General features: G+C 44.7%; 1 protein-coding gene across 1 annotated transcript in view; it reads right to left on the bottom strand.

Moving 5' to 3' along the window:
* LOC137308149 (cyclic nucleotide-gated channel beta-3-like) overlaps window positions 1-26,433 on the bottom strand; it is a 194,398-nt gene that overhangs the window by 123,302 nt on the left and 44,663 nt on the right. The window contains 4 exon segments of the mRNA XM_067977037.1: window positions 352-416; window positions 12,870-12,956; window positions 13,063-13,113; window positions 25,802-26,010. Of these exon segments, the coding sequence (XP_067833138.1) occupies window positions 352-416; window positions 12,870-12,956; window positions 13,063-13,113; window positions 25,802-26,010 (412 nt within the window).

Raw genomic sequence — 26,433 nt, 5'->3', positions numbered from 1 at the left:
TGCAGACAGCCAAAGATTGAGACAGACTGTAGCCATAAGTTTTTTGCTTTTTATTTTACGTGTGGAATCCTTGTCTCTGCCTGGTAAATGGAAATTCATTTCTGTCAGCAGCTTTGAAAAGATATGTTCAGTGAATAACTCAACACCACTTCTGATGTCAGCATTTACACAATAAGAAACTAATTTACATCATTTATTTTGACTAAAAAAAGGGACACATTTCAGCACATTGTGTGTTTCAAGCAAAATTCTACTGCATTTCTTAACATGGGTTTAATAAACATAGCATTTTATTGTGAAAGACTTTCACACAAAACATACACCAGTTTTGTCATCCAAATGGCTGCTTACCTGTATATATAGGCTTTTTCCATTATAGCCTCCAGTCGATCACTGAATTCAAAGAATGGTAAATACTGGAGAAAAATAAAAGCCAAAGAAACATAACAAGAGCCATATCAAACATTTCTATTTTAACATTTTTTTCTGGCAGCTGCCATGCTTAAATATGGAGAGGTTTCATTATTATTTGAATTGATAGAAACACAAAATGTGATTGGATGAACAGTCACTCAGTTGAGTGAAGAGTGTTCAGAGTAGTCTGCTAATTGATGTCATCAGGCAAAAGTCTTCAACAATTGAGGTCAGCAGACAAGAGAGCAGAGACTATCACTCGATAGAATTGCCACCTTTTGCCGAGTCGAAAACTAGACATGGAGTAGGATGGAAGCCAGTGCTTTTTAGAGGGATCATGAATTACTTACAGGTTAGTTGCTGTTAATTGTATCCATGTGATTTAGATCAATTAGTGTTAATTGTTTTCAGGTGATGCATAATCAATTGGGAACAATTAAGACAGCTGATCTGGAGTGTGGTGGTGGTAATGTGGATCTCTGTGAATAAAGGCTTGGAAGCAACTGAAGATCAGGCTCTAGTATTCTAAGCATCACCACCTGGCTATCCAATTTATAACAGTTGTTAGATTATTTATTCTGGCTGCTAGTGCAATTGTACGTGTTTTTGAAGGTTTCCTATACTTGGCTAAAGTTTCAGTTCTCTATAGGGAATGGTCTGGCTGATCTTGCAGTCCTTTTTGTGTCATGTAAAATATTGTGCTGAAAGAAGTTGTTTCAAGACATGGGTGGCCTGATAGGGCTTCCTATGGGAATTGAACATGGCTGGGAGAATGAAGAATGGCCACTCAGAGCAGGGCAAGTTGCTAGAAGTGGGAGGAAGTGGAGGCGGAGGAAGAGAAAGTGAAGGAACAGGAAAAGGAAGGGAGACTACAACGTGAGGGTTTTACATGATCAGATTATACATGAGCGATACTAGTAACCTCGACGACACCTCTCCATTCACCAATAGTCCCACTCTCCTTACCTTTCATCTCCCACATGATCATCAAATCGTCCTCCTTATGATTACACATTGCTTCCTCCTGGAGCTCACCACAGAAATAAAAACCACCACCAAATGCAAATTCAAATTTAAATTTATCAATTCAATCATTAAATAATGCATACAAAATGAAACTAATTACCCTTGTGTATTCCCTTAGTGCCTGTCTTTCACGTGCCTTTACCTTTCCTAGTGTTCCTACAAAGTGCTTCCCCAGTGGCTCAAGCACGGGTGGTGAAAGGCTGCTGACCTTCAATTGTGGAGAGTGCAGATGGTTTCAGAGGATGACCTCGAGCAGCTCTGGGCCAAGAAGGCCCGGCTTCAGACTGCACCAGCTCGGCCTGGGCTGCAGCAATCTGGCCTGGCTGGCTGACAGGCAACAACAAGGTGGAGTGGCAGGGGTGAGAGCAGGAATGCTGTCATCCTGAGAGGACAGCAGGTTCCTGTTCCATGGAGCCACTGCCGCTTTCCCGGGACAGCACCTCAGCAATCCTGGTGATCTGTTGGAGAACAGATTACTGCACTGCTGTGATGCCTTGGAAGCCCCTTTCAACAGTGGTACCCAGAGCCACGATAGCAGCAGTCTGAGATTCCAAGGCAGCAGTCTGAGATTCGATGGAAGTTGTTTGTGTTGAAATGGAAACTGTGACATTGGTCATCAGACGGTGGGTTCCACAGGTGTGCTGATGAAGGTGACCACCTGTTCCATGTGGGAAACGATGGGCTCCAAGCTCTGTGCAAAGCCCTGTGCCAAGTTGGAGCTGGAATCCTCCATTCCCCTTGTCATTGTGCGCAAGCTTTCTGGCAGGCTTTCCCGTGCCCCAAGCATTTGGTGGTGTACGTCCATCAGCCTTCTTCTGTAGCCCAGCACATCGAAGTCTTTATCTGAATCCTCTGCAGCAGAACTAGTGAGCGACCTCATCCTCCGGCGAGCTGGCACCTGTGGTATCCATTCCCCCCCACCCCGGCTTCTGCGCACTTGTGCCCGGTGTCTCACCACGTGCAGATCCCTCCTCTATCCTATCCTCTAAAGTACATGCAGTGTCAGTCTATGAGCTGGTGGCTGTGAGTGTAAGATTAAATGATGGTGTCTCTTCATCATCACTGTCTTCTTCCTCTGATGGGGAAGGTTCCACTTCTTGGGTATGTGAAATGTCAAAGGGACAAGGGATGAGCTGTGGCGAGGGGAGAGGAGCAAGTTAAGAAGTGCGTGCTTACACCATCTACCGCTTGTGAGTCAGAAAAGATTGTGGGATGAGGGAGAAGTGGGAAGAGAGAAGGAGGATTAGGTATGCGGATACCTGATCATCGATCCCTCCAGCGCCACCAGTGGCCACGGCCTCAGCGATGCCACTTTTCATGATGGTCAGCGCTGTGTCCTTCATGGGAGTCAGAAAGTGAATGCATGCTGCTCCTCCTCCAATTTCTTGCTGCTGCTTCCTGTTATGCGCCACCTTCTCCTGCTAGAAAGAGGGAGGTGTGTCAGTGATTGTCTTGCAATATGGATGATGTGGCTGTCGTGGTTGAATAGCTGCTAGTGAGTGTGAGTTGTGAGTGTGAGGCTTGTAGCAGTGCTAAGCATGTGAGGGTGAGTTGAAGCACATGAATTTAAGTGTTGAGTACTGATGGAGATTGTTGGTAGGTGGGTGATGGGGGTGTAGTGAATTGAGCAGTGGATAAGGCTAGTGGTGCAGCTGTAGTGAGAAGTCATTTGAAGACTGAACTCACCTTGACAACTCATGTCAGATCGTTAAACTTCTTCCTGCACTGTATCAATGTTCTAGGAGCAACTCCTACTGCATCCTGAGCACGTGCCTCTAGGCCCCCTGCAGATACAGGGGTATCTATCCTTCTCTCCACCTCCTACACCAAGGCCCCCAGTGCAGCATCAGACAACCTTGGTGCACGCTCTCTCGCAGGTTGAGACATCTTCACAAAACTTCTTCCAAAGCAATCCACTTCCTGACACCAAGTCCATCAGCCACAGTGTACCTCCCCTTTAAATGGTGCAGTCTGCCTTTAAGTAGCGCTCGCCACTCCCGATATTGGCCCCCTGCTGATGCGTGCAGCGCTGTAGCACTGGCTGCACGCAGCAATCATGGAAATCAGCAGGCAGCATGAATTTAACGTCCTGCCTGCAGCACAATGAATGGGTACAGCTTAATCGTGGGGGCTTATCTAATTTGACCCCCTTAATGTTTTCAAAATAAAGCACATGGATTTTAAGTCAAAAATGTTAGGCAGAGTATTTAAAATGGCCCACAGAGGAATTTCAACACTCAATATTTTCTTTGCTGCTAATAAAAGAAATCATAGGAAACCTTAGCAACCTTAATAATTGTAATCTCTTCATCATAAGACATAAAGACATAAAACTACGTGAAAAATAAACAGCCTTCTGCTTTAAAAAAAAGGACATCTGAAGGTAAATTGAATGAGTCTACACAGCTGCTTTATAGACTCACTTCATGAGGGTGGATTAAAATTAATCCCTAGAAAATCAAGTGTGCTGACCTCCACACTCAATTCTTCGATCTGCATTCCCTACACATGCTGGGAGCATTGTTTGACAGAATTTACCCTCTGTTGTCTGGTTGACAATTTTGAGATTTCTGGACAGCCAACTCAAAAAATGGACTGTTTATCCAGAACCAGACTGGTGGCAACCCCATTGCCCACGGATGTCACAATGCTCATATTTTTCAATTAAGTTACAGCTGTAGTGTATAATTACTGCTGTAGTGATCAATATTTGTACAAAAGCACATCCTGAACATCTCAGTCCAAAGTTGGGCTTTAGGGCTGTGGTGTATAAGTCAAACTTGCACCAGTTCTGAGTAGTTTTACCTCACTTTAAACACTTTTTATTTCCTACAATCTATTAAAACATGCTCTTGATAAGGTAGATAAGGTAGTTAAAAAGGCATACAGGATACTTTCCTTTATTAGCTGAGGCATAGAATATAAGAGCAGGGAGCTTATGCTGGATCTGTAGAAAACATTGGTTAGGCCACAGCTAAAGTACTGTGTGCAATTCTGGTCACCACATTACGGGAAAGATGTGATTGCACTAGAGAAGGTACAGAGGAGATTTACAAGGATGTTGCCAGGGCTGGAGAATTTTAGCTGTGAGAAAAGATTGGATAGGCTGGAGTTGTTTTCTTTGGAGCAAAGGAGGCTGAGGGCAGATTTAATACATAAAATTCTGACGAGACTAGATGGAATGAATAGGGAGGACCTATTTCCCTTAGCAGAGGGGTCAGTGACCGGGGGCATAGATTTAAAGTAATTGGTAGAAGGATTAGAGGGTAGCTGAGGAGAAATTCTTTCACCCAGAGGGTGGTGGGGATCTGGAACTCATTGCCTGAAAGGATGATAGAGGCAGAAACCCTCAACTCATTTAAAAAGTACTTGGATGTGTATTTGAAGTGTCGTAACCTACAGGTCTATGGATCAAGTGCTGGAAATTGGGATTAAGCTGGCTAGCTCTTTTTCGGCCGGCACGGACACGATGGGCCGAATGGCCTCCTCCTGTGCCGTGACTTCCAAGATTCTATTATTCTTGAATAAGACTGCTACATTTGGCTTCAGTGTGTTGGCCAAAGGTGAGGAAAATCGGCTAGAGTTCCCATACCTAATGACTATAATCACCCTTGATGAAAGGTATGCAAATGTGGATATTAGTTGCAGATAGGCTCTGGCTTACCATGAGGTGGTGTCTTCCATGGTCAGATGGGCTGTCTATACTCACACATGAAAAATGACCATATGGGCATGGCAATAGAATGCTGCTGGTGCCTGTGGAGGTGTACCCCAACAAGAGTCAGCACTTTCACAAAAGGAGGAGAGGAAAGAAGAGAAAATTGGAATGAGAGAAAGCAAGTTATGTTTGAAGTAGATATTCAGTTCTTGAGACATCTTTATGCGTTTTTAATGTATATTCATTGTACGCTAACAGTGGTATTTAAAAAAATATATTACTTTCTTTTTAATTTTGATAATTATGAAAATGATTCCCTGGTCTCTACTCTGCCCCCAGATTAACTAAGAATTTCTATTTAATTTCACTGGGTTTGAAACCAGAGCTCGGTTTAAGGACTGTCGGGACTGAAATTCTAATCAGCCTGCTGCATCCGCAGAAGTGCGCTGGAGTGGGCCTGAAGTGAGCTCATGCGCAAACAGATCCTCATCCCAAATCACGAGGACAGGTACATTTGCATATTCAGGGCAGGTGGCCCACATCTGTAAGGGTGCATCAGCAACGGGAGAGGGTGGGACAATTGGAGCAGAGCCCTGCCGCTCTGATTTGGAAGTCCAAGGCCCTCATTGTGTAGAGCAGGTAAGGAGTACCTGTGCAGGCCTCTAAAGGTGATCAATCTCTTTGGAGTTCAATTACCTTTTCCCTCAAGCATTTTGGGGCCTTTCCTAGTCCCATAATGAACCTATAACTGCTCTCAGCAGGCTAGGTCCCGTTGGACCTTTAACATTGCATATTGGGTGGAATTTTCCAGGGAACCCCAGGAATATCCATAGGCATGCCCTCTTGGCATGTGGGGGAGGGGTGGTGGTTGCAAGATCTGCCCTCTCTCCCCTCACCAGAATTTCTTGGTTTTCCCTCCAATCAATGGAAGCCTGGTGGAACCAGGTTCTGCCCCATTTCCAGCCCTCCTCCTGTAGTTATGCTGGAGATGCGCCTAGGCCCTGGGCAGAAGTTCGGGTCTGTGGTCTACAAGGCAAACTGTGCCAATTCTTATCCATGCACCTGAGTGTAGGTGCAACAGTTTTTCATGTCAACTGTTTTGGTAATGTCCAAATAAGACTCATAATTTAGATCTAATTAGTACATGCTGTGGACTTGTGCCTCCTAGGAATGCCTAAATTCTTAACCTTTAAAACCTTTAAAACCTTCAGTAAGAAAGGGCCTTTATTCAATCAGACAAGTTTGAGATCAGGAGAAACCCTATGGAAATTCCAGGCGAACGTATTCTTCGGCTAAATCAATGATGGTCATCAATAATCAGGCTTATTGGCACAACTTATGCATCCTGATTAAATTATTAGGATTTTCCCTCCCAAGCGATATTTAGGTGGGGCACTCCATTTGGCTGGCTGGTCTATAGTCCCAAAGGGCGGCTCAGTCTATTTTGAGGACCGGGCCTCATTAGCATAGGTCCGGTAAGCCACAGGCAGAAGATAAGTGCCCTGGTGCAGCTCTTTGGCTTCAGGCCGCAGCACTATCAGATGGTCCGGCCGGAATAAGTTAGGTACAGAAGGGGGGGTCCGTTCCCGAGAGGAGTAGGGAGATGGTGCTGCAGCGGCCCAGGTTGTTTTTGCGGAGCCTGGAAGAGCACTGCTGCCCCTCACGGCCCCATAAAAATTAAACTTGTCTGTTGGGTTCTTCTTTGGCTGGATCACTAGCTGATGCTGGGCGGATTGTGTGCCGCTCACTCTCCACCCAGTATTGTCCTAAAATGGCAATTGGGACCCTAGGTATGTCATAGGACTCCAATTTTCATATTGAAAGGGCCTACTGCCTGACTCGAGCGGGCATTGTGGTCGCCCAGCGGTAGGCCCTGAGGAAGATAGTGACAGCCACACCTTTGGCGAGAATGGGGCAGTAAGTCATTTTCCACCATTTTTGGGGTGATACTGCCCCTGGGCGGCAGACCTCAAAATCACCCCCTGTGTTAGCCTTTAATTACTGCAACTCTCTATACCAGACAGTAGCAGAATATCGGGCACTCTTTCAGTGTAATTTTCATCAGATCTGTGTGTATTGGGTTCTATGGTCCAGCGGGAGTTGGGAACACGGTTGCGGAAAGCACTGTCAGTAATGGTTTACTACATAATGTTACTTATGCTGTTCAGGGGCTGACAGTGACTACTTGAAGACAAAAGATTTTGACCAAATGGGTAATCTCCATGTCTGTTGTCAGTAGCAATTAGATTTTCTTTCTTCAAAAGACTGGCAACAGCAACGTACTGCTCCAGGGTAATCTTGGATCTGTGAGCTGAAGGTATTCCACTCCCAATGAGTGTCAGTGGTCGATATCATTCACAATTTATTCAAAACAGGGAGTGCATATAATTCTGCTTGGATGAATGGAACACGCATGTGTCTAATTACATCAGCAACTTACGCACTGTTCTATATTTAGGATTGTGGGTGAAATAAGCACCTAATTTGCTCTGTAACAAACTCTGGAAAACATACAGCTAAGCTGCATGCAGATTGTATCTAACTCTTAGTGTATTATTAGTAGTTTATATGAATACAATGCTATTGAGGCCAGACTTCTCCCACAACTGATGATATGCATGTTCATGTAGTAGATTCTGATAATGAATTGTCAGGTCATTAAACACATTTTCAGAATTTAGCAGAAAGGTACTTCTTTTTCTGTTTGTATGTATATGTATTGTTATCTAGTGAAAACAAGGAATAACAGGGACTCTATATATTCATGGATGATGGCAGCTTTCGAGATATCACATGTGGCCAATCTTTAGTTGTAAACCTAGTATGGTAAGCTACTTAACCACATGGGGCATCACACAGTGAGCCTGATACCATCATGACTCAATGTCCACTTTTTAGCAAGGGTTACTGGATAGCGAAAGGCAATCTTGTCTATTATTTTTCTCCAAGGATACTGAGGCTAAGTGTAACACCCTCACTGTCATTCTAGCCGAGATCAACTAAATCAGCCCAGACCCAAGATTAATACTGAGACGTTCTATGACATCTGTGATTCGCTCTCCATCATCAGGCTGTTTCTAAGGCACTAGTAGTGTTGTTCTTGAACAGGCTCTAGAATGGTTAGAGAGTGGCATTCCCACTGTATTTTGCTTCCAGCTATTGGAAACTTTCTACACGCTGTGCGATGACTCCTCCTACTGTCAGAAGAAAAATCAGCAAATCACCGCTTGAAGCTGTGTCATCCACAAGCAAGATGTATTGTTGATGGGTATGTTGTTATTGAAAGGCACCATTTAGTACTATCATATACGTATCAGAATGTTAACGTTCATTTATATGTTGTAGTGGCTCCAGACACAACACTGGATTGACTTGACATTGTGGGGGAAAATTCAACTCGCGCCAAAATGGGCGGCATGATCAGAACATGTGCACGATGGTGTCAGAGAGAGACATGTGCGAAATTGGTGCGTGTGCCTCATTTGATTAAGATTGGCAAGCTGCCAGCACTACTCGTGCTGTTTATTGGCAGCTTGTCGATTGGGAGAGCGGGAAATTGGGCATCAGTGACACCATTTGAAGTCAGCCTCCACCTCTTAAAAGTGAGGTGCAGTTTGCCTTCACTTAACTGAATCAGTGCTGTACAATGTGAATGACAGGTAGAGCAAGTGCAGCAAGGGCCCCCCCCCCAATTCTCAGACACTGCTTTAGAGGTTCTGGTTCTAGAGGGTGGAAGTGATGTTCCCAATGGACAACAGAAGGATGTTGCCAGGCACCAGTGATAGAGTTGGCTGAATAGATTAAGTCGAGATGCATTGCACTCGAGACCTGGATACAATGCCAGAAGAAGTTTAACGATGTGAGCAAGACTGCAAAGATAAGACACCCAACTCTCGTCTCTCTTACTTTCTGCTTAGCCCTGCATCACCTGTAACCCCAGCACTCACAAGCCTTCCTTCTCCTGCTTCCCATCACTCTCCTCCAATCACAGTAGGACACTTCACTGAACCTCATTCTGCTGCTACTGGCACACTTTGGACCTGCTACTGTCCTCACAGTCACTGCCTTCACTTCCCCACATCTGTGCCATCTTTCAAGCACCATCAAAACTATTCCATCCTGACATGTACATCTTTACAGCTTTTCAGCAGGCCACACGCTAACACACTCCCTTTCTTCTTGTAGGAGAAGCTGGCACACATTAGCAGGGAGCAGGCATAGACAAGAGGACGGCCACCATCCATCCATGTCCTGTCTCCATTTGATGAAGCAGCTATGGAAATTGTAGGCAGGGGCACGCTAGGAGTATTGCAATTGGTGAGGCTGGAGGATGTTTAGCCAGCACACCTCTATTTCTCTTCTCACTGAAATCTCTCCTTCACACACTCTGCATGACAAAGTACTGCTACTTTGAGCTGCCAATTCATCTGCCTCTTCTTGTCCCTCTTTTTCTTTTTCAGATCCATCAAAGGGCCCAGATGCAGCAGAGGAAGAGGACAGCCCTCCTGACCACACATCGTCACTCGACCTTACTTTTGCATGCACCAGCTCAGAAATTAGCACCCTGCGTAGTTCTGAGGGTCAATTAGAGGGGTCGGCACTGGGAGATTCAATGAGCACAAGTGCGTAGGTACAAGGGCTTGGATGGCCCAGGAACCAGGTCACCAGAGGGTGAGCTCACAAGCTGGCCCTGCCGCAGATGCTGATTTTGAGAGCTGAGCCTATAGAAGAAGACTGATGGCTGTGCACCACCAATTGCTCAGTGTATTGGACTACCTGCCAGGGAGCCAGTGCACAATGTCAGACAGTAGATGTCCAGCTCCAACTTTTGGGGTATTCAGGAAGGGCATGGAAACAATGCAGTCAACCATGGAGCGTATGGTCAGCTCTATGAACACTGCAACAGGGCCCTCAGTAATGGAATGTCTGGTAATAGCTCTGACAGATTTGATGGAAGCTCAGACCGCTGCCATTTTGGATCTGGATTGCACAGTGATCAGTTCCATTCGCAACCCCTCAAATAATGAAGCAGTCCAAGCCCGCATGCAGCAAGACCTGGACAACATCCAGGCTTGCGCTCATAAGTGGCAAGTAACATTCGCGCCAGACAAGTGCCAGGCAATGACCATCTCCAACAAGAGAGAGTCTAACCACCTCCCCTTGACATTCAACGGCATTACCATCGCCGAATCCCTCACCATCAACATCCTGAGGGTCACCATTGACCAGAAACTTAACTGGACCAGCCATATAAATACTGTGGCTACAAGAGCAGGTCAGAGGCTGGGTATTCTGCGGCGAGTGACTCACCTCCTGATTCCCCAAAGCCTTTCCTCCATCTACAAGGCACAAGTCAGGAGTGTGATGGAATACTCTCCACTTGCCTGGATGAGTGCAGCTCCAACAACACTCAAGAAGCTCGACACCATCCAGGACAAAGCAGCCCACTTGATTGGCACCCCATCCACCACTGGCGCACTGTGGCTGCAGTGTGTACCATCCACAGGATGCACTGCAGCAACTCGCCAAGGCTTCTTCGAAAGCACCTCCCAAACCCACGACCTCTATCACCTAGAAGGACAAGAGCAGCAGATACATGGGAACAACACCACCTGCACGTTCCCCTCCAAGTCACACACCATCCCGACTTGGAAATATATCGCCGTTCCTTCATCGTCGCTGGGTCAAAATCCTGGAACTCCCTTCCTAACAGCACTGTGGGAGAACCTTCACTACACGGACTGCAGCGGTTCAAGAAAGCGGCTCACCACCACCTTCTCAAGGGCAATTAGGGATGGGCAATAAATGCCGGCCTCGCCAGCGACGCCCACATCCCATGAACGATTAAAATAAAAACCCTGAAGTGTAGAAAGTCAAGGCCACAGTCACCCATTGAGCCACAGGCACAGGAGTGTGACCTGGCCCTGTGCTGCAATTGGTGCTGCAACAGGTGACCAAATAAAGAAAGATCTTGCATTTATATAGCACCTTTCACAACCTCAGGACATCCCAAAGCACTTTACAACCAATTAAGTACTTTTGAAGTGTAGTCCCGGTTGTAATGTAGGAAACGCAGCAGCCAATTTGTGCACAGCAAAGTCCCACAATCAACAATGTGATAATGATCAGATAAGCTGTTTTAGTGATGTCGGTTGAGGGATAAATTTTGGCCAGCACACTGGGGAGAACTTCCCTGCTCTTCTTCAAAATAGTGCCACGGAATCTTTTACATCCACCTGAAAGGGCAGACGGGGCCTCGTTTTAATGTCTCTTCTGAAAGACGGCTTCTCCGACAGTGCAGAACACCATCAGCATAGCTCTGTCACAGCCTCTCTGATGAAGAAGAGCCACTGGGCACATTAATCCTCAGTTACATACAGGTAAGATATTCTGCTCCTGTAAATACATATGATGTAAGGCCTCCTGCACCCGTCCCTTCTTTGGCCTTTTTTCCCAGTAACTGCAGGTCCCTGACTATGACTTACTGCTCTTCCTCCTCCTCATCCTCCAGCTGCAGTGGCAGACCAAGCAGCACAACCATGATCCCTTGCACACAAATTGTCCTTCTGCTGCAAAAAGACACTGTCTAAATTTTAAAAAATCAGTTACAGCAGTCAGGAGAGCCAAAAAATGCAGAAAAGCTCACCAGTACTGGAGAAAGACTGACCAGAGACCGACTTAAATGCAGCTGACGATCCCTTTAAATAACACTGGTGTAGACTCCTTCCTGATTGTTGGTGCCAAGGATTAGTGGGCAGGTTTAAAAATTAACATATCCCGTGCTCCCACAGTTCAATTTGACAAAAGGGACCAGCGGGCACAAGTCCTAATTTCAATATAATCATGAGTCCCCTGTTGCTTTCAGCTGCTCTTGATGACTAAAAGTCACCCGATTTACTAAAGCGACCGGTACAATCCGTGGTAGATTGGGCGTGGGAGATTGCGAACTGAAATTCACGGGCCCAACAATGATTTTACTCCTGAAAAATGGGCGAACCTAAGTTGAATTTCTCCCCTTGTGTGTTCAAATTACAGCTTTGACTAATCGAAGTAGGTTGTTATTAGACCAGCTCTATCATTCTTTCCTTGTTCCGTCCACTGGTCAAAGCATTTCAGAAAACTTCAACTCCGGCAGGTGGAAAAGCTGGCACAATTAATCCCAAATCTCCTCTCAGGCAATCCCAGATCAGCAGTGATGGAACCTATGGGGATATGTATATTGCATACAGACCCATCCACGGTGAGAAACCAGGGAAAGGGGACAGCTAGAAAAACGTATCAATTTACTTTCATTTAATAGGATTGACATCATGAGACAGCATTAAAAAGGGAGCCTCGGAAGCTGATGTTTATCTTGGTATTAATAATGTATATAAAAATAACTAATTTAAAATATTTTGCGTATTAGCGGAAACAAATTGCACTTTATAGGGACAGAATAGAGATTTTACATGAATAAGTTAATTGAAACAAATGGTTACAGCATATCACTCCCATGTGTAACATTTTCCCAATACATTAAACTTGACTCAGTAACAGTCTAATGATGTAGCACCATGTATTCCATTTTAATCAATAGACAGTCAACCTTTAAACATGTTGAATATGATTTATAGATCTCACCAGGTTTTGGCAATCCAGACACATGCTAAAGACCCATGAAAGACAAAAAGAATGAGACTTAACACCTACAACATGTGAGTTAAATTTACCACAAGCAGTCCATAAAATTATTGATCCGATATTAAACCAATAATCAAAGGGTATTTACCTTTAGTGAACGATTCAGTCGAAACAGGGGATTATAGTCAAACAGCAAGTATAATAAATCAAATGGGATTACTGATGCCAGATCAAGCTGTGGGAACAGAATTTAAATCAAGAAGCATACTTTTTAATCTTATAAGGTTAAAAAAAATGTACTTGTTAATTGGAGAGATGTGTATAGCTAAATGCATGCTTACCTTGAATTTTAATGATTGTGTATAATTCTTTCTCATTTCATTTTTATCAGTCTAGATGGCAAGAAAATGCATAAATTAGAAAATCAGTATTGTACAATTAAAAATCTAAACTAAAAAATATTTTGTGATTTTTTTTGTGCTCATTAGAGTAAGGAATGCTAGTGCTGGAGAACAGAACATTTTTTCACTTTTGTTACCCAGTTTCAGTATCAAGTATTCCCAGCTCATGTATAGCTCAAACAGATGCAGAGTAAAATTTCCTCTACTCTATCCTAACAGTTGGATATGCTTTCCATTATTTGTTAAAATAAATGTTAGAGTCTCCTATTTTTGTAGAATTTAATGTGAATGGAAAAAAGCACTAAGATCTAGTGCAATAATACAGCAGGTTGGCAATATTGGGGTAGAAATCCTGATGTGTCCACTCCTGATGCCCCATGAACGCCTATTGCAAAATTGTGCACTCCCAGCCCATAGTTTACCAAAACTCATGTTTTGCTACAAGTTTGGGTGTATCGCCTACTGGCATTTTTTGGGGTGCACTTTGGGCAGGAATTCTTTCTGCCGAGTTGTGACATGTGCCCAATACACCAGCAATCTTTTTCTCTTTGGCTGAATTTTTTCCAGGAGTGTCTGTAGGTTCAGCCTTATTAAATTTTGGGTGAATCTTCTCTGCCTCCATCCAAAGTCATGCTCCCTTCTTAAAAAGTACCAGAAAACCTCACATGAGCCATCTAGGACAGTTTCCCACCAATCACCTGAGTCCTGCAAAAGGTTCACTTCTCATCAGTTGCCCCCCTTCCTCAGTCCCCAGCACAGTACTCCCGTGTTAGGAGTTCCGCTCAATCAACACCTGGGTACGCAAATTCAGGTCACACCAGATTCTATGGCATGGTCCGTGCTGGAGTGGATTGGCGGGTGGAAATGCCATCCTGGCAGTGCATTGTTGGAGCAGATGTTCCCATGGAATTTCAGATCCATTAACTTTAATCCTGGGCTGGGAATACACAGTTTTATGATATGCACATCAGAATTTTTACCCCATTGTTAGTATCAGAAATGTGGTCAATCAGGAGTCAGCAGAGTGAATGCTTATTTTGTATTTTTCCAGTGGCTTAACAATTACACAATAGTCTAAATAATGTCATGAGGCTTTCAGACAGGTATGCTTTGTGAAAATAAGGAGTAGGAATGGCTTAGCAGCTTTCTGATAAGTTGTATTTCAGAGATGACGCCATAGAGGAGCTGATGGATGCAATTGTGGAAAGAAGGTCCGCTCTATTTGGCTGACCAGGGGTCACAACCACAAAGGCTACAGGCAAGAAGTATGCAAAGAGTGTTTCCAGCCCCCTCAGGAATGGAAATAGGTCAGTAAGAAGTTTAACGATCTAAAAAAGAGTACAAAGATAAGCCTATAGAAATACAGTAAGTATTTGTGCCAGTTGAATAAAGTCATACATGCCAATGAGCTTGTGCAGTAAGCATCCTATTTCCATCAGTACAATTTTCAAAGATGGTTTTGATTGATTAAACAAATGTGTACATGTGCAAACAATGCTGCTGCTTCTCAAACAGTGGAGACAAATGTAAACTATGATTTTATATGTTTCTTTCTAAATAGAAACTGTTATATAGAGACAGATAACACAGTAGTAAAACAGATTGACTTCACATATGTGGCTTTTATGACAACACTCACTTTCACACAGGTCCTTTATTTCTACAGTACTCAATGAATAGATTGCCATATTGCATTATATGGCACAATAAGGGATGATTGGCACATATTTAAATGTATCTAAAAGCATGATCTAACATTCATACACAAATAGAAAAGTACTATAAATGTGGGTACATCTTTATCAAGGCACGGTTTCTTCAAATGGCACATTTTGCTTGCTGTAGGAAAAAATTGCATTCATCAACCAAATGAGAGCAGACGGTGCTGCTGCCACAGGAGTTATTGCCTAGTTGAATACATCAGTCCCATAATACCATCAAGAGTAATGATCCGCTAGATGAGGATGCCCAAATGCAGCCTAATATACGTATCCCCAATACTGTGGCACACGATGATTTGCTGTCAACATGCGGCAAATATTGTATTTCTACATTTAATATTTTTCATGTGACTTGCTGCTGAGTACAACAACTTTGCATAAAAACCTGGAGGCAGTGAAATCTGATTATTACTACTTCTCTGTTGATTACCATTGCCTACAGGCAATAGGTAAATTCTTAAAATCAGTATGGGCTAGAACAGAAATATTAACATATTTCATTTCTCATAGTGTGCCATCTGCTGTTTTCATAGACTAAGGAAACATATGGGGAAGAAGCAGAGTACAAGAGAAAAGGGATCTCAAAAACCATATTTGTCACATTCAACATCACTATTCAACACTTCCCCTTGGCTATATGGTGATACAGAACACTACTGATGAGATGCAACCTGGGGAAACTACTGAGAGGCTAGGTGCTGCATGCAGTCTGAAGGCCAGCAAGTGAGTTCTAATCTTATTATAGCAAACTGTGAAAGTTAATTCAATTAATTAATTTTGTAGCTTGTGGTAGGCACCAGAAACAAACGACCATGAAAACTGCCACATTGTAATAAAAACTCAACTGGTTTGAATCATAGAATCATAGAATCGTTACAGCACAGAAGGAGGCCATTCGGCCCATCGAGCCTGTGCCGGCTCTTTGTAAGATCAATCCAGTCAGTCCTGTTCCCCCGCTCTTTCCCCGCAGCCCTGCAAATTTTTTTCTCTTCAAATATTTATCCAATTCCTTTTTGAAAGCCACGATTGAATCTGCTTCCACCACCCTTTCAGGCAGCGCATTCCAGATCATAACGACTCGCTGCGGAAAAAAAGTTTATCCTCACGTCGCCTTTGGTTCTTTTGCCAGTCACCTTAAATCTGTGTCCTCTGGTTCTCAACCCTTCCACCAATGGGAACAGTTTCTCTTTATTTACTTTATCTAAACCCGTCATGATTTTGTACACTTCTCCTCTCAACCTTCTCTGCTTTAAGGAGAATAACTCCAGCTTCTCCAGTCTATCCAGGTAACTGAAGTCCATCATCCCTGGAACCATTCTAGTAAATCTTTTCTGCACCCTCTCTAAGGCCTTCACATCCTTCCTAAAGTGGGGTGCCCAGAATTGGACACAATGGACAGCATTTTAGCACCCGCCAGCGGGTGCGTTCCTGGCGGGGGGGCTCCGAAAATTGGGAAATCCCGGAGCGGGACTGGAGCCCGCCTCGATCCCGCCCACTTCCGGGTTCCCCACTGACGCGCTGGCGTGCGCGCGCAGCCCCCGCTGGTGGGAATCCCGCAGGCAATTAAAGCCAGCGGGATGCCACTTGAAGGTATTTATTTTGCTTGTTCAGGTCATTAACTGACCTGATTAAGGGATTATGTGAGGAGGGATGGGATTTTAGAGCAAACTGGGACTGTTTCCCACACTGGGGGAAATACTCCCAGTTCAAATGGACCTGTTGCAGCTGTCAGCCTGTGGCAGCTGCAAAGGTCCATTTGACAGGTAGGTGAGGGGGAGACCCTCACCCATTGCAGGAGGTCACTCTGTCACTTGGGACAAAGTTTGGCCTCCACCACCCTCCTCCTGACAATCAAAGTCACCAACTTGCACACTTACCCCGGGGTCCAGAGACATGTACCTACCTTGCGGACCCCCTCAGATGTACATCTTGCGGACGGGGGCCGCCGTAGCTGCAGTCATGACCTCCTCGGAGGGCGAACAGCATCACCAGCCTCACCAGCCTCGCCATCCACGCCGTCCACCTTTGACATGTGGAGCTCCACAACAGAGTGCTGTGACACATCCCCCTGCACAGCAGGAGGGAGGGCGACCGCAGAGAGAGATGAGTCGCAGAGGGCACTACCCTCGCCACAGGGTCCACAGACCGAGGCTCAGCTTCCTGGACCTCTCTGAGCAGCAGTGCACACGGAGGCTCAGAGTCACTCGGCATGTAGTCGTGGACATCTGCAGCCTCCTTCATGCCGAGCTGCTCCTGGCTGGCCTGAGCACCATCTTCTTACCTGTCGCTGTCAAAGTCACCACTGCCCTCAACAACTTCTCCTCCGCATCCTTCCAGGGTGCAACCGGGGACATCGCCGACGTCTCTCAGTCGTCTGCGCAAAAGAACCCTGCAAATACACCTACACCCACTCTGCAGTGACACAATGGATGGCATCAGTTGTGGGTCTTCATAGTGATCCTCAGGAGAGGGCATTATTGCACAAACCAGACAAGATTCGCGAAGACATGGCAGTAGTGGTGCCGATATAATATGTAATTTGAGTTGGTCAGAAATTCAATATAATTAACCACCATGACAAACCCTCCATCACCCTTGTGCATCCCCTTCATGCTCACGACACATTTGCTTTATGCTGCCTACTGCACATATGTGATGCATGCCCTGTGGCTGCAGCACAGGTAGTGGCAGGTTGAGTGAGGCTGGCCGTGAAAGAGATGCACGAGAGGGTGAGTATGAGATAGAGCCATGAGATTGTATGAGGATTGGGTTGAGTGGTAGTGGCGGGATGAGTACTGGCGAGGTGAGTAGGTGCAGGTAAGATGAGGATGAGGTTTGAGTGGGTATGAGGGGTGATGTGACAGAGTAGTGTTGGCAGTGCTGAAGGAGATGTGGGGTGGGGGCGGTGATGTGGCAGATGGAGTGTAGGGGAAAGAGTAAGTGTACTCACTTTGGCTGACCTACTGAGGTCATTGGAGCGCCTCCTGCACTGTATGCAGGTGGTCGATATGTTGGTGGTGCTGGTGACCTCCTCTGCCACCTCGAGCCAGGCCTTCCTGGTGGCAGAGGCGGGCCGCTTCCTCCCGCCCGCGGGGGGGAAGATCTCTGTACTCCCCCTCCTCCTCACCCCATGTATTGATACCTGGAGTGAGGCATCATTAGACTGGGAGCAGCCTTCCCCCTGGGCTGCTCCATGCTGTAATTTTTTCTGTTTGTTGCAGCATCTGTCAGTGGAGGATTGCCCCTTTAAATAGAGCTCCTCCAGCTGACAGATGTTACTGCGCATGCGCAGCCCACCCGACGCGCAGATCAGCAGTGGGGAACCCGGAGGCGAAGGTAAGTGGATCCAATAATGCTACGATCGCGCGGGTAGCTGACTCATTTCGCTGGGCGCGTTACCCACGCGCCCGATAGACCCCCGCCGAGAACCCGCAGCCCTGCTAACATTGGGCCCAATACTCCAGTTGTGGCCGAACCAGTGTTTTATAAAGGTTCAACATAACTTCCTTGCTTTTGTTCTCTGTGCCTCTATTTACAAAGCCATATGCTTTTTTAACCGCTTTCTCAACCTGTCTTGCCACCTTCAAAGATTTGCGCATATATACCCCCAGGTCTTTCTGTTCCTGCATCCCCTTTAGTATTGTACCATTTAGTTTATATTGCTTCTCCTCATTCTTCCTGCCAAAATGTAACACTTCGCACTTCTTTGCAGTAAATTTCATCTGCCATGTGTCCGCCCATTCCGCCAGCCTGTCTATGTCCTCTTGAAGTCTATCACTATCCTCCTCACTGTTTATTACTACACTTTCAAGTTTTGTGTCATCTGCAAATTTGGAAATTGTGTCCTGCACACCCAAGTCCAAGGCATTAATATATATCAAAAAAAGCAGTGGTCCTAATACCGACCTCTGGGGAATACCACTGTATACTTTCCTCCAGTCCGAAAAACAAACATTCACCACCACTCTCTGTTTCTTGTCACTTAGCCAATTTTGTATCCATGCTGCCATTGCCCCTTTTATTCCAAGGGCTTCAATGTTGCTGACAAATGATTGAGTATTCGGAGTGGGATTTGAGCACATGCCTCCATGGGAAACTAACTTTAACGCAGCGCCTTAAACCGCTCGGCCATCCTGATCTCACGATCACTGATTTCCTTCAGGGAAGGGAACCTGCCACCCCTTCCCAGTCTGGCCTACACATGACTACATTTCCACACTATTTGGATGAATCTTAATGCCCTCTGAAGTGAACTATTCAGACCCTCAGTTATAAAACAATCACTACAAAGCACAATAATAAGGAATAATATCAGATGGCACTATTGGCAACATATTGGGACAAGACTCAAGCAATCTCCTCCCAGTTGACCTTGCAAAGTCCCCCTCACTAACATCAGAGGACCGGTGCCCAACCTGACGTAGCCGTATTCACAGAATCATATTGATTAGGCAGCATTCCACAACCCTCCGTCACCATCACTGGGTATGTACTATCCCACCAGCAGGACAGACCCACCACAGGTGGGCAAAGTGGTATATAGCCAGGTGGGAGTCCTCAATATTGACTCTGGATGCCATGGAATTTCAGGGCATCAAGACAAACAAGGCCAAAGAAACGTAATGCTGATCACCTACTACTGCGCCCCCATTCACAATTCATGAATCACTATTCTTCCATGTTCAACAACAATTGGAGGAAGCAAGGGTTCAGAATGTTCTCTGGATGGAGGACCACCAAGAGTGGCTGAGTAGTACCATTAGCTGGCCGAATCCTGAAAGACGTGCTACCAGCCTGGGCCTGCGTCAAGTTATGAGAAAACCAACACAAAGGGGCAATCTACTTGATCTTGTTCTCACTAACCTATCTGTTGCAGACATGTCTGTCCATGATAGCATTGGCAGGAGTGACTACCACACAGTCCTTGTGAAGACAAAGTCTCGTTTCCACAGTGAGGACACCTTTTATCGTGTAGCATGGCACTGCATCTGTGCTAAGTGGACAGACTAAAGACATATCTCACAGCCCAAAACTGTGAATCCATGAAGTACTTGAACAATTGCTTGAGTGTATTGCACTATAATCTGTAACCTCAAGACCAGGCACATCCCCTCACTCCTCCATCACCATCATGCCAGAAGCCCAATCCTGGTTCAATTGGAAGTGCAGAAGGGTGTGCCAGGAGCAGCACCAGTAGACTTAGTAGATTTGGCATCTAGATGTCATTAAATTTAATGCTTAAATGTGAGATGACACATTTCAGGGGAAGACTAATTAGAGGAAATATACACCAAATGCAAAATTTTAAAAGGAGGAGCAGAGAGATTTTGGGGTTCAGATACACAAGCCTTGAAAAGTGAGAGTTCAAGCTGATAAAGCTGTAAACAAATGCATATGGGATCTTAGGTTTTATAAACAGAGGCATAAAGGGTGCCCAGGAAGCATTGTTAATGGTACGGGCAACCAAGCCCTTTATGTTAATAACGTTGTCCGTGAGATTTGGGATGGGGTCAATGCTGGGACCGGGGTGTACTGAAGTTCCATCCTGCTCGACTTGTGAGTACAAGCCTCACTCCAGGACTTCAACTCGGCTAAACTAAGCTAACACCCAGGAGCGTTATTGATGGAGTGCTGCATTGACACAGGTGCTATCTTTCAGATGAGACTGCCTGTTCAGGGATGCATAAAAGATAGCTGTATTTGAAGAAAAGTTTTCCCGGTATCCGGGCTAACATTCTTCCCTGAACCAACACCACTTAAAAACAAGACATATTAACAAATCATTGATTTTACTAATTGTTTGTGGGACCTTGTGCAGAAATTGGCTGCCTCATTTGCCTGCGTAACAGTAACTGCACTTCAAAAGTAATTAAGTGGATGTAAAATACTTTGGAATGTCTTTGTGGTGCTATATGATGATGAAAGTAGAGTAGTGGTTATGTTACTGGACTAGTAATCCAGAGGCCTGGACTAATAACCCAGAGAATGTGAGTTCAAATCCTATCACGGCAATTTTAGGGTTCTGCAGGGCTCAGTACGAGGTCCCTTGCTTTTCGTGATGTATATTAATGATTTGGACTTAAATGTAGGGGGCATGATTAAGAAGTTCGCAGATGATACAAAAATTGGCCGTGTGGTTGACAGTGAGGAGGAAAGCTGTAGACTGCGGGAAGATATCAATGGACTGGTCAGGTGGGCAGAAAAGTAGCAAATGGAATTCAATCTGGAGAAGAGTGAGGTAATGCATTTGGGGAGGGCAAACAAGGCAAGAGAGTACACAATAAATGGGAGGATACTGAAAGGTGTAGAGGAAGTGAGGGACCTTGGAGTGCATGTCCACTGATCCCTGAAAGTAGCAGGACAGGTAGATAATGTGGTTAAAAAGGCATATGGAATACTTTCCTTTATTAGCCGAGGCATAGAATATAAGAGCAGGGAGCTTATGCTGGATCTGTATAAAACAGTGGTTAGGCCACAGCTTGGGTACTGTGTACAGTCCTGGTCAACACATTACAGGAAGGATGTGATTGCACTAGAGAGCGTACAGAGGAGATTTACGAGGATTTGGCCAGGACTGGAGAATTTTAGCTATGAGGAAAGATTGGATAGGCTGGAGTTGTTCTCTTTGGAACCGAGGAGGCTGAGAGGTGATTTAATTGAGGTGTACAAAATTATGAGGGGCCTAGATGGGGTGGATAGGAAGGACCTATTTCCTTTAGCAGAGAGGTCAACAGCCAGGGGGCATAGATTTAAAATGACTTGTAGAAGGATTAGAGGGGAGCTGAGGAAAAAATGTTTCACCCAGAGGGTGATGGGGGTCTGGAACTCACTGCCTGAAAGAGTGGTAGAGGCAGAAACCTGGATGTGCACCTGTAGTGCCTTGACCTACAAGGCTAGGGTCCAAGTGCTGGAAAGTGGGATTAGGCTGGGTGGCTCATTTTCAGCTGGCACTGACACGATGGGCTGAATGGCCTCCTTCTGTGCCATAAATTTTCTATGATCCTATAAAAATTATTTATTTCTTTATATTCCAGGTGATTGAGGTACTGTGCTGCTTCCACTGATGGTACATTGTCAATGCAAAATGTCTATGTTCCGCACTGAGCGTGAAATTTATTTTAGTACTGGGAGCTGGGTCAGGTTGAGTTGCCAAACTCATACTGTGTGCATTCCAGTTGCTGTGTCCAATTCAATCGTGTGCTAGGCAAAATTAAATTACCAGCCATAATTAGGTACTCTTTTTAGTTACTGCATTAAATGGCAGGAAGATGTTTAGTATTTATATCAGCATGAAATTTCTATTAAAGACAATAAACAATTTTGCTCTCTACTGTGTTCAGTGTTACTCCATCGTGTTTACACTTGCGCTGAGCGCTACAAGTGAAAACTCTACTACTGGAATGTTTTAGAGCAGAATCATTATTATAATGTGTGTGTTTTTTGTTTACCATCCCCATACTGAGCTGTTGGTGTCAGCCGTGGCTCAGTGGTAGCAGTCTCACGTTCAAGCCCCACTCCAGAGACTTGAGCACAAAAACCTGGGTTGACACTTCAGTGCAGTACTGAGGGAGTGCTGCACTGTCGGAGGTGCCATCTTTCGAATGAGACATTAAACCGAGGCCCTGTCTGTCCTTTCAGGTGGACATAAAAGATCCCATGGCACTATTCAAAGAAGAGCAGCAGTGTTCTCCTGGTATCCTGGCCAATATTTATCCCTCAACCAACACCTAAAAACAGATTATCACATTGCTGTTTGTGGGACCATGCTGTGTGCAAATTGGCTGGCTCGTTTCCTACATTACAACAGTGATTACGCTTTTCAAAAAAAAGTATTTAATTGGCTGTAAGGCGCTTTGGGATGTTTTGTGGCCGTGAAAGACGCTATATAAATCTAGGAACATAGGAACAGGAGTAGGCCATTCAGCCCCCCGTGCCTGCTCCGCCATTTGATAAGATCATGGCTGATCTGTGATCTAACTCCATATACCTGCCTTTGGCCCAGATCCCTTAATACCTTTGGTTGCCAAAAAGCTAACTATCTCAGATTTAAATTTAGCAATTGAGCTAGTATCAATTGCCGTTTGCGGAAGAGAGTTCCAAACTTCTACCACCCTTTGTGTGTAGAAATGTTTTCTAATCTTGCTCCTGAAAGGTCTGGCTCTAATTTTTAGACTGTGCCCCCTACTCCTAAAATGCCCAACCAGCGGAAATAGTTTCTCTCTATCCACCCTATCTGTTCCCCTTAATATCTTATAAACTTCGATCAGATCACCCCTTAACCTTTGAAACTCTAGAGAATACAATCTAAGTCTTTATTTTTTCTTTGACATGCTTTAAGATGACAAAACAAACCAAGGAGGCCCTGCATCTGTGGACAAATTGGATGCTCTAAATAAGCAGGAGTCATCAACAAGCTGGCTGTCATAGCAACAGTAACACAGCTCCTTCTGCAAGAGCTTAGTGAATAGTTAGGTATCTTAATTTCCTATTTGTAACTCCCCAGAGGGGAATTTTGTTGCATATTTTCAAATAAATTATACAAAAGGCTAAAGACAATGAGAAGAGTGACTAATGTACTGTAACAAAGGAAAATGAAATGAGAAAGATTGTTGCAGAAGTGTTGCCATGTAAATGGGAAATAATTAAAGAAAAATCAGAGCCATTCACATAATCCTTCTATGAACAATACAGGCTAAGCTTAAAAATAGTTTAAATTCACGTTGATGCAATTTTTCCCAGAAAATGTATGAAAGGCTCTATTATTTCATGAAACAGGATAAATAATACTGAAATAATGTTTCAGGATGATAACGTTTCATCAGCACATCTCCTTTTCTCTCTCCACAGATAATGCCTGACCTGCAGAGCGTTTCTAGTATTTTCTGTTTTTATTTCAGATTTCATGGATTTTTAGGACCAGATGGACTATATTATTAAAAACATAATTAACACCTTCAGTGGTTCATTCTTTAGTTATGCCTCAAGATTCTGCTTATTGTGAAGTTGTATTTGAAGTTTCTTTTTACTATTGCCTCATGTTCTACTATAGCTGTCGTTTAGCATCATTGCCAATAAGCCCTTGGAAATGAGAGGCCACCAAATGACGGCAGTATTGCAACTGCACACAATGGCCATGGGTTGTCATAACAGGTTAATGGCAATGTGTAGTGAATGAGTTATTTAACTTGCTGGTTCCACAGTGAGAGTCTTTACTGAGCTGGAACTGATTGATGTGTACTTCTCTTTATGGAGTTTTAGTTTTTGTCCCACAGCTGTCATTGCTGCTCTATGATTCATTGACACCAGATACAATTATAGCTGAGCAAGTGGTTTCAGCTTTTCCCTTCCCTTGACAAAGTGTCCCACCATAGCAAGGCTCTCGATCTAGTGAGCTGGTCCAGAAGAAACAAAATTATTTCTCAGCAGTGACAGGTAGGCTTGAATGACAGGCGCTCTGGGGACTTCAGCTCACAACCATCTAGTTGGGTAGGAGATGATCAACCATCTGTGTCAACTGGCCATCTGCTAAACCCTTCATGGAAGTGTGAGGTATGGAAAGGGTTCATGGATTAACAGATAAAGTATGTTGCTGCAGTTTACTACGAACAAAATGTTCCTATTTCCTTAAGGGGATCTAACTTGCGTAATGCTCTCTTAAGTGCATATTTCACACAGTTGTCACTTTTTGCACATAGTTGGGAAAAGGCCAGCAAAAAATACTTTGACTTTTAGAATGCCCATTGTGAATGATCTGTTGGCACAGATGCCATCACTTGCCTTCAGGTGAGAAATTGGGCTCAATTTTAAAAGGACGGCGGGATGGCAGCTGGGTGGGGGGGTGGGGGTGGTGATTGACAGACTGGCTGTCGACAGGAGCTGCACATCTGAGGGGGGAGGGGGAGGAAGAGAGAGAGAGATGCCTCATCAGTCGATGCGAGTGAGAGAGTGGGGGTGGGGAGTCAAGGATCGGGGGGGGGGGGCGGAGAAGGCATCGGACATCAGAATGGGCAGAGAAGAAGACATCGGACATCGGAAGGGGGGGAGGAGAAGACATCGGACATCGGAATGGGCAGAGAAGAAGACATCGGAAGTGGGGTGTGTGCAGAAGATATCGGATATCGGAGAGATATCGGACATCAGAGGAGGGTGCAGGTGACATCATTTGTAAGGTATGCTTATTTATTTTTTTACAATAGGAAATGTAATTTTATTTTATTTATTTTTCACTGATCCGGCCCTTCCCCCCTGGTTTCACCAGGTGTGAATCGGAAGCCGTGGGAAGCCTTTTTTGCCCACCTCCCTTAAAGGTATTTACTAACGCTGAGGTATGGCTCCATGGGCACTGGAAGTCCTTCAGCAGCTCATTTAACTTTTATGTATGAGCCTTGACAATGACTGTAGGCAGGCTGTTCAACTGTGCAGGGCATCATAGCCGAGCCAGATCCTGTCCTTAAATGGAGGGGAAATTGGCTGGGATCTATTAAAGCCCTCAATCTGTCCAGGTGATTTTAAAAATTCATTCTCGGGATATCAGCATCACTGACAAAAGATGGCATTTATTGCCTAGCCCTAGTTGCCCTTGAGCAGGTGGTGGTGGGCCTTCCCCTTGAACCGCTACAGTGCTTTAATGGCCAAGTGCAAAAGAGGAAAGTCTGCTCCATGCATTTTCCAGCACTTATCACCGGATGGCAAGCAGGACCAGGAATTTTGGCTTAATTTTCCCTTCTCTACCCCAGGGACACTGAAGCCAATTGTAGTACCACCACTACTGTCCTGATTAAGACCAACTAATTCACCAGAGGCTGGTGAAAAAACGTGGCATCTTCCATTCTGATATGGCTCGGTTCTGCACATCAGTAGTGCATTTGCAGCCACTATTCATTTTTCATCCAAACATGCCTGGTTCAATAAAAACATTGCATTATTATTTGAAATTGTCTGATGAAAGAGAAACTTACTATTACGTCTCCTTGTTTCACAAACTGCAGTCGGACCTGGAATACTGACATATCAAGCAGATAGATGATGTCACAGATATAATCCATGGTTAACCAGAAGGGGAGTGTCTGGGGTGTCTGATAGTTGAAAGCCCAGCGCATAGGAATAAACCAGCAGTTCCAATTCCAGGCTAGTACCACAAAACACATCCACACCACGTAAAGCCGATCTGAAACACAGTGCTTAACAATTAGGACAAAATACAAAGAATAAACATTTCCACACAGTATAAATATCTTGAAACTGTGTTTACCATTTATCTTAAGCTATGATGGTGAAGTTGCTCATGCTAAAATTATCACATGTTTCAGTCTCAGTGAACCTACAGACTCTGATTTGCAGTTTCAATGCCATTCCCTGACCCAGCCTGCAGGTGGTGCTTTTGATACAGGGTAAATGGCAGTACATGTTGCCATATTTTCCTCTGGAAAATAATATTAAAGTTCACCTATTTTGGTTTGTGAGCAGCACCTGTATATCAAACTGGTGAGTGCATCTGGTCTCCTCTGGTTAGATTGCTAGATTATGAATTTGGTAATCTCGCCTAGCAGAAACCAGCTAATGCTTATTTTCATAAACGTCAAAATGTTAA

The sequence above is a fragment of the Heptranchias perlo genome, chromosome 3, assembly GCF_035084215.1.
Source record: "Heptranchias perlo isolate sHepPer1 chromosome 3, sHepPer1.hap1, whole genome shotgun sequence".
Classification (NCBI taxonomy): domain Eukaryota; kingdom Metazoa; phylum Chordata; class Chondrichthyes; order Hexanchiformes; family Hexanchidae; genus Heptranchias; species Heptranchias perlo.
The sequence above is the reverse complement of the archived record's forward strand: the minus strand, read 5'-3'. Positions and strand labels throughout refer to the sequence as shown.